This window comes from Pan paniscus, chromosome 8 (genome assembly GCF_029289425.2).
Source record: "Pan paniscus chromosome 8, NHGRI_mPanPan1-v2.0_pri, whole genome shotgun sequence".
In the NCBI taxonomy this organism is placed as follows: Eukaryota; Metazoa; Chordata; class Mammalia; order Primates; family Hominidae; genus Pan; species Pan paniscus.
The window spans coordinates 130170968-130190186 of record NC_073257.2 but is presented as its reverse complement, the minus strand read 5'-3'; the positions used below and the strand labels follow the sequence as shown (position 1 = coordinate 130190186).

At 35.5% G+C, this 19219-nt stretch overlaps 1 protein-coding gene across 5 annotated transcripts in view; it reads left to right on the top strand.

Annotated features, from left to right (window-relative positions):
• FAM204A (family with sequence similarity 204 member A) overlaps positions 1–18533 on the top strand; it is a 35912-nt gene extending 17379 nt beyond the window's left edge. For all 5 annotated transcript variants that reach the window (XM_003825640.5, XM_063607916.1, XM_063607915.1 and 2 more), the window contains 3 exons: positions 2028–2117; positions 16969–17075; positions 17372–18533. In XM_003825640.5, the coding sequence (XP_003825688.2) occupies positions 2028–2117; positions 16969–17075; positions 17372–17423 (249 nt within the window). In that variant the 3' untranslated portion in view covers positions 17424–18533. The remainder of the gene's footprint in view (positions 1–2027; positions 2118–16968; positions 17076–17371) is intronic.
• The last annotated feature ends 686 nt before the right edge of the window (positions 18534–19219 follow it).

Here is a 19219-nt window from a genome sequence, read left to right as displayed (position 1 = left end):
GGACCGTGCCAGGGAATGAGGTTCCAGTAAAGGCAAAGCAGATGCATTAGGTAGAAAGACTTGGGGTGAGTGGAAGAATTGTATCAGGGAGTAGAATTCTAGATTATGAAGTTGTGGAGGCGGAACTTTCAGGCAATGTCTATAACATGACATACAGCAATCTTACTCCAAGTGCATTGATATACAAAGAGATAAGGAGTGTGTGCCTGAATGTAACTCAGTGTACTACTTTCCTTATGGAGAAATTCTTGTCCCCGACTACCCCCAGCAAAAGCCATCTAGACAAAACTGTTTTGTTGTTGCTTTTAAGAGACAGGGTCTTGCTCTGTCACCCAGGTTAAACCGCAGTGGTGTGATTATAGCCCACTTCAGCCTCAAACTCCTGGGCTCAAACAATCCTCTTGTCTCAGCATCCCTAGTAGCTCTGGGGCTAAAGGTGTGTGTCAACATGCCGGCCATTACAAAACTGTGTTTAGTCATGAAGCTGATTTGTATTCTAGCACAAGCTCCTTATCTTTACGTGGACCAAAATAAACAGTTCATGGATTGGCACTGTGTACAGACCAGACCTGGTACACAGGCCACGACTGAAGCAGCACTGGCCTAGAGTATAGATTTCTGAAGTGCATCAAGTTAGAGGTCCCAGGGTGTTGTTTGGACCATCAGGAGAAGGGTTCTGCAGAAATGGAAGAAAGGGATGTTTCTGGAGACTGGTAGATGATCACAGGACAAGAATGAGAGGTGAGCATTAGATCCATATGGCCTCAGGTCAAAGACTATGAAGCGCTGTTGAATGGTCTCCAGCTACACAGGAAAGCAAGCAGAAAAGTCTGTTGGCCTTGCAGGTATTAAGTACTTAGGTGGGGTCTGTGAGAAGGAATTGTCTTCTCTTAGCAACAGACATCAGTGACAACGTCACTGGTCTTTGTTTCTGTAATCTTTTTAGGCAAATTATGTTGTTATTTTTTACATCTCATCTCAACAAAGGCTACACAGGAACAAAATTCTCTCAGTTGATTGGCATGTTCAAACAATAGACTGATGGAAGAGAAATTCTTAGGACTTCTGTTATTAAAAAGGAGGAGAAGTCTGTAAGAGGTAGAGTATTAACTGTGAATGTGGAAGTTAAAGGACTAGATAAGCCATTGTTGGGATAAAATTTGCTTCTAAGAAGCATATATTAGACCATCTTTTAAATTTTTTATTATCTGTAGCAACTATTTTCACAAGCTAGAACTCCAGTTATTTAAGTCTAAGCATCTTTTTATAAATGTGTAATGCATTCTACCCTAGTCTGTTTGGTAATCCCATGAAAATATTAATTATGATTTCCTGAAGTATCTTTAGTAAATAAAAACATATACATAAGAAAATAAAATCATTCTTATGTATAATTTTCCTCTGCTGTTTAATATTCAGCCTAATGGTCATAGTCAAAGGCTGTGGAGGCTATTGACTGAAAGTCTTGAGCTATAGGAATGGGCAGTAAGAAAAGAGACAGAAGAAACTTGTGGTTGAGAATGCAGGCTCTGAGCAAACCTGAATTCATGTGATGGCTTTACTACTTACAGAAGCTGGCTTTGGCCAAGTTCAGGAGTCTTGGGCTCTGTTTCCTCATCTTTAAAACAGGATAGCATTATTATTCATGGAGTTGTTATAAGAATTAAATGAGCTTTTTTACAGTATTAAGCCCAGAATCTGCCACGTAATAAACACTCCATAATTTTTAGCTATTGTTATCATTAACATTATTGTTGTTATTAAGGGAAAGCATAGGCTTTGATTCACAAAAATCTGGATTTGCGTCTTATTTTTATTAGTTCAAGAAGTTACATGACCTCAGGTAAGCCATTTACTGTCTCAGCCTTCTGGTACTAATGGGAATGGTAGCAGCTACCTTCTGGTGTTATTGTGAGAATTAATGGTCTACATGTGTAACACATTCAGTGTAATTCTGTGACATGGTCTTGGCTAGCAAATGTTTGCTTTCCTTCCAGCCCTTAATTTTAGGTTTCTTTTTTTTCTAGTCAGGCCTTGAAAAGAGGATAGACCAGGCTGTGGAGGAGTGGAATATTGAGAAGGCTGAGGAACTCAGCAACCAGCTAGCTACTCGAGAGGTGAGTCAAAAGGGTTACACATTTTCTGTATTTTCAAATTTTCTAAAATAAATTCGTATTCTTTTTATGATCATTAATAAGTTCAGTATTAAAATATTTCATCTAAGGTTTTCCTTTTTGTCCATTTTCTTCTCTCTTATTCTGTCATTTATTTTGAAATGCTAGGTTTTATTTTGTCTTTAATGTTTTTAAATCATTCGGGTCTAAAACTTGCTAGAAATAATCCATGATTGATACTGAACCTTAGATTTTACCTGGATCAGAGAGGTTTGTTTCAGGTATGATTAAAATGCTAGCTTTCTTTTCCATTTGCATCTTTAACTCATTTGAACTCTGAGGGCAACTGTGTATTCTAAGGCCACATCCCTGAACCTTTTCTTAACCCTTGGTAAAATGCTTTCTTACTGTTTGCTCAGCACATCCCCCTCAGCCCTAAAGAATTTTGGGTCTTTTTTCTTTTTTTCTATAGTATAAAACTGATAGATATATTGGGTATTCTTTTGCCAAGTACAGAAGGCCACAAGAAGATTCTGACTTATACTCCTGGAGGTGGGGTGTGGGCAAATTCCCCCAGTTGAGAATTAATGTCAATATAGATTAAAGAGCTCATATTGGCATGTGTTTTGTTATTATTGTTGTTGCTTTGTAATTCCTTTTTTGCCTTTCTAGGAAAAAATCTCCACCATAGTCTTTTTTTTTAGTGCCTTAATCCTTCCCTCCTTCACCTCAGACTTTAACTACTCCATAGTGTTTTGTTACATAGAGAGCATCATGGGTTATCTGGGTAAATTACTGGCCACACTCACTATTCTGACTTGCAGGTGGACTTTTTATCCTAAACTGAGACCAGAGATAACTGTGATATCAGCAAATTCTTCTATGGAAATACTGTTGCACTCTTCCATCATTATATCTGATGTAAAAATATCTACTATGGATGGATGTTTGTTGTGATTTTTGCATTTTTTGTTTTGTCTTTTTCTTTTTGGCTGCAGGCTTTAAGTATCTTGTGAATTTTTTATTTTGGCGTAGGGAAAAAACAAGTTCAGAAAGGGGATTCAGAAATTATCTTTTTTTCTTTAAACCTTTTAAAATCATTTGTCACATTAAATACTTCTGTGTTTAATGTGTGTGTATGTGTTTGTGTGTGTGTGAGAGAGAGAATATATATTAATGACTAATATAAAGGAAATTATAAAGCCATGGACTTCATTTAGGGAAATAGCCAAGAAATAACATAAATGGCAGTTATATGGCCTTTCAGAAAATAAGCTGACATTTTATATAAGGTTTTTTAAAATTGTAAAATGTACATAACATAAAATTTACTGTCTTAATCATTTTTAGCTGTGCAGTTCGGTAGAATTAAGTGCATTTACATTGCTGTCCAACCATCACTACCCTCCTCCAAAACTTTTTGTCTTGCAGAACTGAAACTCTGTACCCATTAACCTCTGTACCCATTCTCCCCTCCACCCAGCCTTGGACAGCCACTCTTCTGTCTCCATGAATTTGACTGCTATGGGTATCTCATATAAGGGGAATTATTTAATATTTGTCCATTTGCATCTGGCATATTTCACTTAACATAGTGTCCTCAAATTTACTCCATGTTGCTGCAGCATGTGTCAGAATTCCTTTCCTTTTTAAGGCTGAATAATACTCCATTGTATGTACTTGTTACATTCTGGGTTTGTATTGCATTTTACTTATGTAGTCATCTTTCAGTGGACACTTGGGTTACTTCTACCTTCTGACCATTACGAATAATGCTGCTATGAATATTGGTGTACAAATATCTGTTTGAATGCCTGCTTTCAGTTCTTTTGGGTATGTACCCGGAAGTGAAAGTGCTAGATAGATCACAAAGTATTTTTACTGTTTGTTTTTTTTCTTGTAAGATACAGTTCTCCCCTTCCCATCTTATAAGTTCTTGTGCTTGCAGTTTGACTATTACTCTGTTTCATCTCTAAGGTAGCCTTATTTTGATTCACTGAGTATAGCTTTCATTGTGTATAACAGCATTTTATTAATCTATTTTGGAATAGAAAGGTACATGTATCTCATTTTAATAAAGTGAATTTGAAAGTGTGTTGAATGGTGCCATAAACTCAGTAGGATTTCAGTGTTAGTTGTTATTACAGTGGCTTCTTCAATATGGATACACTAGGAGTCCTTCTCCCTATGAAGAGCTCTGTGCCGAAAATCATCTTTAAAATTCTATTCAACAAACGTAACATCTTTTGTTTGTTAGTAAGTAGACTCTTTTGGCACTTGGAACTTTTATTTCCATAGAAAGTCTTTTAGAAATGGTAGCTTCATTTCTTATCCAGCTTGGAAGTATAGTTACTTTCAAGTATAGTATATACTTTCAAGTAATTGTACTTGAAAGTATAGCAAAATTATACCAGTAGAATATCTGATCTCCAAATTTTGGAGACTTGACCATGAAAATGTCAGGAAATGGTAGGGAGGGGCAGTACCTGTGAGGTTGGAAGAGACTCCAATGCGTAGATAACCTTTCATGGCTCTAAGGATGGGGGAGTATAGTGAGGAGTGGCTCAAGATTTAAGGGAGCTTTCAGGGACTGAAAAGTATACAAGGCAGCAGTAACCAGTCCTTAGGGATGCAGAAGGTGGTGGCAGTCTGGTCTGAATATCTACCTTATTTGGATCAGAAACAGAACCTTCTAGATAACTGATACTTAAGTGCATTACTAGTGATGATAAAGCATTCCATGTCCTGCTGTATGTTGAACAAGTGTCTCTTGAATCCCTTTAACAATTCTGGAAATGTGTTACCAGTTGCTGTTAGATGCTAGCTGCTCTGGAGTCTGTGAGATAGTTCCGAGTAAAGCGTAAGACAGGCGCATAAGAAAAACCAGCAGGGACATAGAGTATGGCTGCCCTATTGTTCTTAGAAATGGTATGGATTTTTTCTCTTCGCTGGTCTCTTTAGGATCACAGGACTCAACAAGCTGGTGTCCTATTGCTGTTGCTTGTCCAGTCTTCCTTTTGGAAGATCCCAGAGTTGCGTATTGTGTGATCTCTTCCAAGTAGCAAGTGACTGACCAACAGAATCCCCCAAGTCAGTCAGTTTCCTCAGATTTTGCTTTGCTAAAGGAAGAAAAGGTAAGGGAAAGCCTAGTCTTCAGGGTTAAAATGTGGACTCCATGTGATCCATGCACAACTGTCCATCTTTTTATCTTTTTCTGCTTATTAGTACCCCCATCTGAAACAAGGGGAATTCACAGAGAAGCATTTATTTTACTGCAGGTTCTATGTTCCTTTTAGTAGAGTTAGTAATGCTGAAATTTTGAGTTGAACACATTTTACTTAAAAAAAAACAACACCCTTTATATTTTGCAATTATTTCAGACTTTCAAAAAGTTGAGAAATTTGGAAAAAGATTTCCTATTTACCTTTCCCTCAGATACCAGAAATGCTAACATTTTACAACATTTGCCTTCATGTTTTCTAATTTGACATACTTTATTTAAATTTACCAGTTGTCCCACTAATTCCCTTTATAGCAAAAGAAACTTCTTTTTCCTAGTCAATGACTTTGCATTTTGTCGTCATGTTTCTTTAGTTTTTTTAATCTGGAATGGTTCCTCAGTTTTTCTTTGTTTCTCAGGACCTTAATATTTCTGAAGAGGCCAGTTACTTTGTAGCATGTCCCTTATAATTTTGATTTGTCTGCTGTTTCCTCGTGATTAATTTTAGGTTATGCATTTTTGGCAGGAAAATCATGGGAGTAATGTTGTGTGTTTCTCAGTGTCAGCAATCCAGAGACTCGTGCTGTCTCTTTGTCCCTTGCCTGATGGTGTTACTTCGATTAACTACTTCAGGTAGTGTCTCCAGATTTCTCCACTGTGACGTTATTGTTTCTTCCTTTGGAATAAATAAGTGTCTTGTGGGGAGTTAGGAGATAATCTGAGACTGTGTAAATGTTCTCTTTCTCATGTTTTCCCTGTTTGTTTTAGTGTCCACGGCTGATTTTCTTGCTTGTGACAGTTTTTATTATGGTGACTGCCAAATGACTTTTGATCTTTAAAATATGATCTCATTGTACTTTTAATCATCACCCAGCAAACTAAATCTAAAACTTGGCTTAAGTGAGCTATTGGATTATAGAATCTTTTGTGTGCTTTTGCTAAATTTCTCAGTAAATCTGGACAATTGGGACTTGGATAAAGTTTTCCTAAATGATGCACTGGCCTGGTGTAGGGTCACCATGTGACATTCTGCCCACCAGCGGTTGCATATGAACTCTGTCCTTGTCTACCTCGCTACTGTTCACTGCAAGCTTTCCTTTCTATGTGCAGTTTGAAGCTGTTTGTCAAAACATACAGAACTAGCGCCTTAGAGGTTTCAGAAATGTGAGTTTCCTTTGAGGATATTAGGATTCTTTTTTTTTTTTTTTTTTTTTTTTGCTTTGTCATACTGCAGTTTTAGAAATGGGAATTGTATGATACTGACTAGATGTTTTCCATTTTTTAAGGGCTATTTCCTGTCACACTTTTTGACAAATGAGATTGCTTCAGAAATACATGAGATTTTCAGCCCTTATAAGAATAGTAAATGTTTTTCTCATTGTACTTTTTATATTCATACAAATACAATGTTTTGTTCTGGTAAAATAAATGTGTTTAATGTGGGATTATAGCATTCTGATTAAAAGAAAAATAATTTAGGCCCTGTTCTTTGCCCTGTGTAAGTGGAAAAACATCTGGAAAATGTTTGCCGTTCAGACACAGGCCAAATTGGAAAGATACTGATGTTACTTTCATTAAGTACCCGTGAAGAATAATCAAGATGGAATTTTTGAATGAATAGTTTGGTTTGAGATTTAATTTTACATATTTATCTCCTTGGTACCAATAACCGTGGATATGAGAGATGGGATTTTGAGAACTAAGTGTGAGTTTGGGAGCAGAAGCCCTTTATGAATTAAATGTATATGTGCATGATAGGTGTCCTTTTGGATATCAGGTATATTGGTTTTTCATCAGTACCGTTTCCTTTTTTCAAGCAGCAGTGACTGGGACCTGCTGATAAAGCCTTTGCTCAGAGGCACAGATCCCAGAGTTCTTAAAGCCTTTTCCAACCATAATAAGTGAAACTAATTTTTGATGTTTAACATTTATAAACCTATGAAACCAATGGGGCAGCATCAGTATTGAGAAAAATGAAGCCAAAAGTAGAACCATGTCTGAGAATAGGCCTTGAAAACAGTTCTTAAAAAAAAAAACCACACACACACACACACAAAAAAAACGGTATTCCAAAATAAGACTGTTAGTGTGCTCCTGTTGTGATACAGCAAGAACATAGTTTTCCAGAATCATATTCCCTTAAATTAATGATGGCATTAAGATGTGTAGAATCTGGTTTGGGGGGATGTCTCAGTCACGTTCACATGTTTGAAGCCTAGATTATGCTGTCGTCTTTGGTTTTGTCATGTAGTGTGATTGAGACTGTCCCTCCTGTTGATTAAATACTTTGTTAAAAGTCTTGGGGGAGAGATGAAGTAGAAACATATACTTGGGTTTGTGTCATACTGATGAAACTGTTCTAATTTGAAATATGTGTGTGTGTGTATGTGTATAAAATACACATTCAAGTATTTGAGTGTATTTGTGGCTTGTTAAACTCAGACTTGGTTTGATGTACATTCCATTCATTGATAATGATCATTGAAAATGCCACGCTTTGGTACTTTCTTTTCTTATACATTATGTTTGTTTAAATCATACCAATTTATAGAAAACGATAGAAACAAATATTTTAAGATTAAGTGCTAAAGTCTAGATTTAACGAAGGAAGCAGATTTAACTAAAAATTTTAATAAAAATAAATTTTTTATTTTGTTTAATAAATAAAGTTTTTATTTTATTTAATAAATTAATTTTTTATTATAAATAGAGTGCTTAAATTTTTGGATTTTAAAATACAGGTAAGTTAATAATGTTAAAGTAGTAACTGCTTACTACCGATTACTTAGATTGAACCTCACATAAAAGGGGATTTCTCTCTAGGCATCTTCATGTTAGCCTGCTATAGATAAAAACCAACTTGGTTTGGCAGCAGAACAGTGAGTTTCTGCCATCCAAAGCATCATACCTATTGCTTAGGTTGATTTCAGTTATACCTATATAGTGTGATGGCAGAAATGAATGGGGAAAGAGAGGTTGCCTATGAATTTCATTTGAGCTTTTTTATGCCCTTAAAGATTATGCTTTTTCTGTAAGTAGCTGAAACAGGATGGTCTTTGAAGGCAGAGTAAAACCTGACTCCTTGAAAACACCAGAACTTCATGTTGTAACATTATAACAGTTTTGCACAAGCTACAAAGAGTAATCATATTGGTTTTTGATGATTTGCAAGGCATTCAGTATAATATTTACATCTCAGATCCTGTGGTTATAATGCGCTGCCATCTTTGCTGAATCTAAAACCCTTTGATTTAGAGTCATGATACGATAAAATTTTTCATATTTGAAAGCTTGTTTTTTGAACTTATAAAAAAGGAACTAAGGCAATTACTTCAGCCCTTAGTGCTGTTGAGCTTAATATTATTGAGAATATAACCACGGTGTATCAAAAGTAGAAAGGATAAATATATCTCATTTTAATGGTACCCTCTTTATAGATGTAAGTGTTGTATTGGCAGAATGAATTGTGCCAGAAATTGAATTTTAATTTTATTATAAATGAAGTAGACTGCTTAGATTTTTGGATTTCAAAATACAGGTAAAGTTAATAATGTTGAAGTAGTAATAGTTTGTCAATATTTCAAGAAGGTAGGAATGGCCATTAAAAAAATAAAGTTTGAATTGATTGAGTTGTAATTTATAACTAAGTGAATTAAATGCTTTCTAAATTTGGGCAGACTGTTAATTTGTAGCCTAAGCTCTGTAAAGCAATTGTGGAGAACATCTAAAGGCATTCTCCTAGAAGAGGACTTTATATGTACATTTGAGGAGACAGATTTTTCATTTTATATTAACATCTGAGAAGTAGTCCTTTCTCAAAAGTGCTGTGGATGCTGTAGCACTTGCTCTAGTATTCAGGACTTTTCCAGTCAGTTTATTGTTAGCTTTTGGTTTCCTTGAGAAAGGGTTTGACTACAATTCTTCCTTTTCATTTCAGTTATTAGTTTTATGTAGATGTAAGTGCTGTTATCTTGATGGAAAAGGAACTTGAAGTCCCCTCCCCCTGGAAAAAAAAAAAAAAGAGCCCTTCCCAAATAATACAATTTTGATCAGAGTACCTGGAGTGTTATTGTATCTGGAGTTCAAAACATTTGCTTAAATTTTGAACTAGAGATGTTCTCAAACCTAAGTTTAAAGTTACTTCTAGTCAGGGCCATTATGTTTGCATCAAAAAAATAACTGAAAAAAACTGAATTGAAAGACAATATTATAGTGAAGCAGATCTTTATTCTGTAATCCAGAAAACAAAATCGTTTTCTGTTTTTGTGAATACTTTGTGTAGAAATGTCTTGACAGCCACGTTTCTGAGGTAAACCGGTTTGCTCAGATACGAAGCTGAACGGTGTATTCCAGTTAGCTGTTCTAACAATTTACCACTGGAACCTGTGACCCTGTGGAAAGGTTGCAGATCTTTTCTGTTGTCTTAATTGTGATTTCTAGCCACTGAAGATTGGGTAAACATAGTAAAAAATGCATTAAGTATTATTTATATATATTTTAAGGGTTTAAATTTAATATCTCCATTTGAATATTTTATTTTTATGGAAAGGAATTTATTTCATTGCTAGTATCAGGGATGTGTATGACGAATATAATGTAGGTTTTGCTGTAAAAGCAAATGGTTGTTTTTTGTTTAAATGATTATTTCATACAGAGTCATCTAATGTCTGCAGTCTGGCAAAATATATTTTATGTCTCTCTTTCAAATTTTATTACTGTGCCTTCTGTCCCTTACTTTTTCTTTTGTTTGCTTGTTTATTATTACTCTTTCCAGTAAAGCAGTAGAGTTTAGGAGACCATTTTCTTTTTGGTATATTTCACTGATCAGCAATGAGAAAGAATATAGTAGACCATTTTCTTTTTGGTGTATTTCACTAGTCAGCAATGAGAAAGAATATAGGACACTGGGGAGGGAAAAAACCTTTCACCAAATAGGCTTGTGTTGATCAGGAGCTAATTCAGCACCTAGGGAATGTGGGAACTCTGCCTTTGGGAAGGGTATGTGTGTCTGTTGAGGATCATCTAGAACTCGCTCTCATTCATTAACTTTGGTCATCTTTCAGTGCTTTTTAATTTAAAAGTTACTCTGTGTATCATTTTGTATTCCGCACATTATCTGGGGGGCTTTTAAAGGGCTATTTTAATTCTTTAAAGCCTTGTTCTCCTTAGTTCTTACAGGTAATTCAGTTATTACATGTAGATCAACAATTGGCACAATGTATGGAAAATAAGCTGTGACTTCCCAAGTAAGAGAGGGCCTGGATGAATTTCTGTACATCTAGTTTAAAGATATGTTTGTTCCCATACAAAATTGTGCACAGCCGTGACATTGCAGCATTTTAACATCAGAAAAATAAGGCTGGTGTTCAGTGATGGTTTTTTTTCTCTCAGGTTTTTAGGTGTGCTTATTCAAATCTCATTACATTGAGGATGTTTTCTTTTAACCTTTGGGGTATGATTGGGTGATCACCTCAAATGGTGTTCCTTATGCTCTCTTTTAATTATGTTTATCTGTGCTTTTAACTAACCTTAAAAAAAGATTTCAGATGTTACAAGTCTAATTAAAGAGACAGACAAAGCACAGTTTATACTGTAGATTTTTTCTGCAGTTCAATTAATCAGCATGTTTTCTCTTTTAATTAAAACCATTTTAGTAAATTAAAGCCCACAGCAAAACACATATATAATTTGTTTGTAATTAGCTCTTAATTGGTGGTAGTTGAAGCTTAGCACCCTTGGTTTCTTTCTTCATGATTGCCATTTTATTAGCAGCCAGTCATTAATTAATCTTTTTCTAATTAGCTTATAAAACTGTTGATGGCACATTATTGTAAATGTGATTTTAAGTTCAAAGCTTGTTAATAGGCTTTCTTACTTAGAAGAACAGAGATAAAGAAATTGCTGAAAACAGTACTACAGTTCTTTAAAAAACTGTCTTTCTTATGGGGGCTGTGTAAAGCATCTAACAGCTTACGGTTAATTTTTTAATGCTTTTTTCCCCTTATGAATGGCATAAGTTGCTTGAATATAAACGTCTGTATCCAGGAGTAATTTCAACAGTAGAACATCATCTTCTCCCTCCTTTGGAATACAGTAATCCACATATAATTTGAAGCCTTAATAGTCATCATTAAAACAGGTGTTATGTAAATGATTTCACTATGAAATCAGAGTATATGAATCATATATGCACATATACACACATATATGAATGATATGTGGATATACACATATAAAAGATATTTGTATATATATCTATTTGATGTGTTTTAAGAACAGGATTTGTTGGGTTATGCTTTGAAATAAAGTGATAGGAGTTGTAGGTATAAAAATAAATGATAGCTGTGTATACGATCGTACATACATATAGATATATGTAGTATACAAACGTGCAAACATATGCAAACCTGTGCATGCACATTTTAAGATGACAGTGAAGTTAGGTTATTTATTAGGACAGAAAATGATTTGATTTAAAGAAGGAGTTAAGTGACTGGATATGGTCTAGCTTATTTGCTTCACCAGGGCTTTGGCATCTCAGGTGTGACCATGGAGGGAAAGGTACCAGTTCAAATGTAGATGTCTTGAATTTACTAGAGCACATACCATATTAAATTGTGGTTTGAGTGAAACACATTGGTCACATTATATTCTTTGTTGAAATATACCACCAGTTTCTTAAAACTCCTTCACTGCAAGGCATTCTGAGCTGTTTTTTAAAAATCAATATTAATGCAGAGTTTCGAAAGTTATTTTTTAAAAACACAGTGTTACCAGTCATTGGAAGTGCTTTTTCTTATTTGCTTCTTGAACTTTGTATGTTATTTCAACTTTGGCTATTTCTTTGCTTGTTTTTTGGAAGGCATTTTATGATGCCATGCAAGAGACACTAGAAAGGGATAGCTGACAAGGAAAAAATTAAAAATTGGATAAAAAGTAAATGAATAATGTCATATTACTAAAAAGATGAGAGGCTAATTTGTGCCGACTTTTTGCTAATTTTGTTCAAGCCTCAAAATGAGGAGCTGTCACCCGTTCTGTGTAGCACTGATGACAGTGCCAATGATCCATGAAATAAGCTGCCGCTGGCTTTGTTCTGATAAGAATGAACAAATCTGCACAATGTTCGGCTCCCAGAATCTCATTTTCATACTTGCATGCAGGCTAAAAGAAATAAGCTGTTTGCAGGCTTGATTAATCAGACATTGGAGGGGTTTTTGTCTCTTTGATCTCTTTCGTCTCCTAGGTAACTTGCTTGACATTAATGTTGAGCTTGAGTAAAGACAATCAAGAATTGTCGACCAAACTGATATAAAAATTAAAGACCTTAACACTTTAAGTACTCCAGTAATGGTTCCGCTTTACTTCAGAAAACATCTGTTTTCATTTAATTAAAGAACAAAAGAGAATGGCATAAATAGTTTTCATAGAGACCTATTATTCCATAAAAAGTTAAAGTATGATAATTGGTATTTTTAAATAAGTGCCTTGAAAGTGTTCAAAAGGGAGGAAAACTTTATAAATCTGTTACAAGCTAGTAATTTTGAGATGAGTAAAATATACTCTGAAACAGATAAGAAATTTACAGTTATGCTAGATTAAGCGGTTTGAATCAGATACTTCAAATGATTATCAGCAAACTTTATAATGACAAGATTTTGCAAGAAAAACTAACTTTATTTTGAAGTTTGTCTTTTAAAAATCTGTACTGTGTTACAAGGATGTGCCATTATATCTATTTTACAACCCAATATGATTTACACACGCTAAACCTGTAAAATTGAAAGGAATTAAAAAAATGTCGCCGTGCATTTGCTTGAGGTTATGCAGACGCTTTTACAAATCTTCCAAGTGGCTGTAAAGATGAATGCCTCAAGGGTCCAGCCAGGGCCCTGCTTTTCCAACCAGCTAAAGCCCTTATCTTAAATCCAAGCAAAGTACCATTAATCTTTTTGAAAGACCTTTTATGGCTTTTAATATATCCCAAATTAGAACATTTTACACCCTTGGTTCCTGAAATATGGTGATAAAAAGCCTTTAGAGCTTAATTTTCCTTACTGCATGCTCTGACCAATTTGCAGTTCTTTGTGATAATGTTTAGACACCTTAATTAAAATGCAGCAAAATATTGGATGTTCTATATGGAAAATGCTGATACTTTGGCTACACATACAAGAAATTTTGTATATATTTTATTCATTTAAAAAAATTTCTTTCCACGTTGTGTTGCTATAGTTATCTGATGACCCAAAACCATTTTTTAAATATTAAACCATTGACCAAGCTTTTGTGATGTTTACATTGAGCATGAAGATGCATTTTTCTTTTTATGGAAGTGGAAGGGGGATTCTTTTCGGCCTATTTTATTTGTTTGTAATACTGCAGCACAGCACGATATTCTTTTATATTCTGGAACCCAGGTTAGTCATCTTGACTGGGAAACTGCGTTTCTTCTCAACTGCCTCTTTCATAGAAGGTTTTATTATCCTTTTATATTTTCAGATTTTTTTCTTTCTCCACAGAAATAAGTGAGACACATTCATTTTAATTATATGAAGGACACAAAAAGGCTATGAGTTTTCATCATTACAAGCTAAAAGATTTCTTTCTGTAGAAAATACATAGACCAGGTTTGTTTAGTGTTTTATCAGCTGAAGAACATTTTATTTAACCTAAGCCAAGGTAAAATACAGTTAGAAAATATACCTTTTATAGGATCAGGTCTGTTTGAAAGTGTTGCCTATGTACCTAGTTGTTTATTATATTTATTAAGCTCACAAAATGATGGAGCCCTCTCATGTGAATGGCTGCTTATTAATATGTTGTAATGAATTATTTTTAACAAGCATATACTGTATTAAGGAACATATGCTGTTAAGGATTTACTGTGATGCTAGTTGTGCTGGATTTGGCCTTAGCATTGCTGGAGCACTAAAAGCTTTTACATTCTTAGAGTACATGACATGTCGAGGTGAAGAATCTATTGAATTCAGATGACTGCATGCCCAGACATGGGGAGCTGCTCTTTGGCTTGGTTTGGCTGTCCTAACCAGGACAGCCATGTTGGGAAATTCCAATGAGAAAAATATAAGCTATGTCTTAATTGACAACAGTTTTAAAAAATAATTTTCTCACATTGTTAATGGTGCATGGCAAATATGGTTCAGATCATTTTTGTTTCTTACAGTATAGTCTCAGTTGAAATATAAGAGAAGCTAGCTGAGTGGGTCATTTTTGGTGGGTGGTTTTGGCAAAACTGAATTTGCATTTGATAGGAATGGAGTTAATGGAAAAAATATAGATTTTTCTGTTTTACGTTTTGGCGACGGGGAAGAGGAAAGAGACTGAATTGTCCACTTGAATGTGGAGAGACCTATATACATCTTAAACACAAGTAGCCAGCTATGATTTACAGCAGAAGAGAGTTTATTAGGTATATTTACTGCTCCCTTCATAGCCTGCTGTACCTCCACATTTCCCAGCCCCCTTGTTTCGGAGCCACGTGAGTAGTTCTGACCAGTGGGCTCTGAGCAGAAATGATTTGTGTCACTGCCGAACTAAAGCATCGAAGAGCCATTGTGAGGCCCTCCAGCTCTTGTTCTGCCATAATAGTCCTGAAAGCCACATGTTGAGATGCTGGCATCACAGGTTAGAGGAGAGTCCTGCCCATCCACAGGGACTTAAAATGAGACAAGAAATAGAAGTTAGCTAGTGAGATTTGGATATTTGTTGGATACTGCAAGGTTGACTAGCCTAACTAGTTGATAGGTGTTAACTTGATTTTTTTTTTTTTACATGTATGACAAATGGATAGTTTTTCAGTGGATAGGAACTTCATCTTAATGATAAATTATGCCACAGCCTCCTTCCAGAGTTTCATTTTCTCCTGGGATGATGATGATACAGGCTTTTGATTCTTAACCTTTTTTATTTGGTTGACTTACGTGAACTTTTCTACAATAAAGAACTGGAAATTTTGAAAAGAGAACCAAAAGAACAAAGCCAATACTAAAGCAGTCAAATGTAACTGCCAACTCCTTCTCCCCAGCCCCACAGTTTGAAAACAACCCGTTTCACTCAATGCTCTACCTCCAGCACCTAGAACAGTGCCTGGCAAAATTATGCATTTATGCCTTTGTAAAATTTGTTGAATGAATGTTATTCCTTTGAAAAAGAGGAGGACGACAGGAGCACTGCTAAATATGGGTTTGAGTTTTGGGAAGACACCGAGGTTGGTCTCCTTTACAATGGATCATCCTTTCTTCGGCGCCTTTCCTGTTGATGTTGACCAATCCGGCACCGTAGTTCAATTGTCAGCTTCCTTCCATTTGTCTACGTTCTTTATATATATGTTCTTAACTGTACTGAAAAATCAAATCTATTTTTGCCCTCATTTATAAACTACAGACAGTGCTTGATTACTACTTGTCGATTTCATCCTAAAGGAAACTGTTCTCCAAGATTAAGCTGAAAGACATGTCAAGCGTGCCAAACCTTGCTCTCCTAAGTTTGCTTCTTTCCTTACACGTGTGCTCTTAACCTCCTGCCATGCCTCACTATTGGCAAGCAGATCCCTAGAACTTAGGCCTTAACCTGTTGACTTTAGAGTGGCTTCTAGGTCATTTCTTCTTTTTTGCAAGTCTGCCTGTCTACTAATATGCATCAGGTGAGTACAAGGGATAGAAAAGGCAAGAAACACCAAAGAGGTACTTCGTTTTTATTGTTTAATCTGGGTTCTTAATGGATACTCTTGAGCTGTCCGCATTGGTGGGCATTTTAAAACTAAGAGCACACTAAAAGTAGAAGATACCATCACAATGCTTATCCTGGAGATGCTTGCTGGAACAGCTCTGCAGCCAGAGCGCCGTGCAGGGCAGAGTGTAAAACTGAAAGCTGGAGGGCTGGAGAAACAAGGACTGTTTTAGGTTGAGTTAAAGAAGACTTCTGGGATGGGGGGATTTCACGGTGAATGGATCTTGTAGGACTGGCAGGTGGGTGTAAGGGGGGCACACACAGAGGGCCCTGCACAGGGGACACTTAAGTATTGTGGTCCTGGTGCTCAGCCTTTTCACCTTAGCACCCCTGATATTCTTTTTTCTCTCAGTGAATTAAAAGCTGTTACCCACCATACAAAGTGCATTTATGAAGTAGTAATTAGCTTTCCCATGTTTTATTAATCACATCTGTGACTGCCAATCAGAGCTTCTGATCAGCATGAGATAACTGGTGTGACCATACTGAGTTGCTGTAATTCTAGCCCAGAGCAAAGAAACTTGATGTCTCTGTCAGTGTCTGTAGCCTTATCAGGGGTAAATTCCTGTTCAGCCTACTGCAATGCTGAAATAGCTTGAAGATCCTCATTACTACCTTTGTGGACCCTCGAGGGGCCTCAGTTTGAGAAGGATTTCCATCCAGGAGACTGGTATAACTAGGGTAAAGGGTCTATTGGGAGTCACGGGAGATATGGGTCCTATCTTTGTATTCATTATACTTTGAGAGGGAATGAACATAGAATTTCTAATTTCTAGACATGGCTTTCTTACCCACAAGTTCTCAATTATTTGTATAAGTGTAATTACTGTATTAGCTGGAATATTTATTTTCACTTTTTTTTTTCTCCTTTGTAATTCTTAGCTTGGTGTAAAAATTGCCAAAGCAGTTGCCTGCCACAACTTTGTAAAAGCCAAAAAGGAGGTTGAAAATTCACAGGCTGCCCGAAAAAAGAAGAAACTTGCATGGGGGTGAGTTTACTTAAGATTTTTAGTAGTAAATCTCCTGACTTCATAGAAATTCTGCTAATACATTTTGTGATCTAGTTCGTATATAACTGTTACTCATTTTACATTTTTTTCTTCATTGAATGTTTATCAGATTATAAATATAGAGGCATTTCTTCATCCTGTTTAATGTTTATTTTGTAATCATTGGAGTATGTGAAAAATTTTTGTTTGTTTTGCGTTGGTCTCTAAGTAAACATGTTCAGCAAAGTATTTTTTTTTTAAGAAATAAATTGAGATTTGTATGTTCTTCATTTTAGGTTTGAAGCAAAGAAGAGATGGGAAACCAAAAGCAACATGGGATACATGTAACTTGCCAGAGTGCTTCAAGACATTTGTAGACTCAAATGCTCAATTTACTGAGAATGTTTTCCTGCCTATGTTAATATGTCAGAAAATTGATAGCACTAAAACAAAAATAAGCATAAAATTTGGGATTTTGATTATCAGCTCTTCTCAGTCTTTCTTTAAGGACTTTGTCCTATTGAAGTCAATAAAATGAAGCATTCTGTTATTTGTATAAGAAATGTAAGAAAAAAATATAGAAAGAAGAGGATAGGATTTTGTTTATTTGTATGGATGGACCCTCGGTATAAAATCACTTTTGGTGCTTTCCATTCATTTGGTTTAGCACAGCCAGTGAGCTTCTCGTACTTTCTTTTTTTTTTTTTTTTTTTTTTGAGACAGAGCCTCGCTTGCTCTGTCACCCAGGCTAGAGTGCAGTAGCACGATCTTGGCTCACTGCAACCACTGCTTCCTGGGTTCAAGTGATTCTCATGCCTCAGCCTCCTGAGTAGCTGGGATTATGGGCAAATGCCACCACACCCGGCTAATTTTTTTTTTTTTTTTTGTATTTTTAGTAGAGACAGAGTTTTGCTGTGTTGGTCAGGCTGGTCTTGAACTCCTGGCCTCATATGATTCACCTGCCTCTGCCTCCCAAAGTTCTGGGAGTACAGGCATGAGCTACCATGCTGCCCTTGTATTTTCTTATCTGTACCCAGTGTAACTACACGTTTACTGGAACTGTGTTTTTAAGACTGACAGTTGTTTATAATGGATTAGTCGTAAGTGCCAAAAAGTCTCAGTTGATATTATCTTTACAAATGACTTGACCTTAATGTTATAAAAGTAGTTACTGTTTTTTTTAATTGGAGGCAGACTTGATATTTCAGAATTGCATAGTAAAAGCAATTTGTTAATTTTTGTGTACTTTCAGATAAACTATTACAATAAAGAAAGGAGCAGAATGTAGTATTTGGAAGATGATTTAAATTCAGCAATGCCTAAAAATGTTTTCCTAAGTATTTTTCTCAGCCATGTCATTCTTTAAATTATGAGATGGTTCTTAGAAGAGAAAATGGTGTAATTGTATTAAACAGACAATTATAACTCAAGATAATATAACTTTGAACCTTCTAAGAACTGATTTGTTTGGTTTTCCTCCCATTCCTCATTCCTCCTTAAAAGATTGAATGAATTAATGAGCAGAAAGAGAGGATTGGTAACGTGGGAAATCGTTTTCATTAGATGTACATTTCCTGGTTCTGACAGGAAAGGGGCTCCGGAAAATCATAAAACAAGCAGGTGAACAAGACCAGGTGTGTTGGCACCTCCCTGCTCAGTGCCCAGCAGAGGTAAAGAACCACTCAGCATGGTTTTCGTCAGTTCACCTCTTCTGTCGTTGTCAGAGGTTTCCTACCTGTCTGATATAAACTTTCTCTGGGTTGATAATATAAATTCAGAAACATGTAAAATGAATCATGATTATATTACTGTTATTTTTAGACTTAAAATAGTAACAAAATTTTATTTATGGTGGCACATTTAATGGCTTTTTTTTTCTATGTTCTGGAATAAGAGAATACCTAGCTACTATTTAAGCATCCAAAAATCATATCTTGCTTTCATTTAGTTGGGAAAAGCCAGCATAGAGAAAGCAAAGTTTTAGAATATTATGTGTCATACTAATTCAGTATCCAGACCAAGTGTTGGAAAGTCTTATTTTATGATTTAATATCCCTTGTTCCATTTTACAGATGTGATCATGTAAAACTTACGTACAATATTCATTTCAAACTGCTAAATTAGGTAAATACAGACTTTTAGTA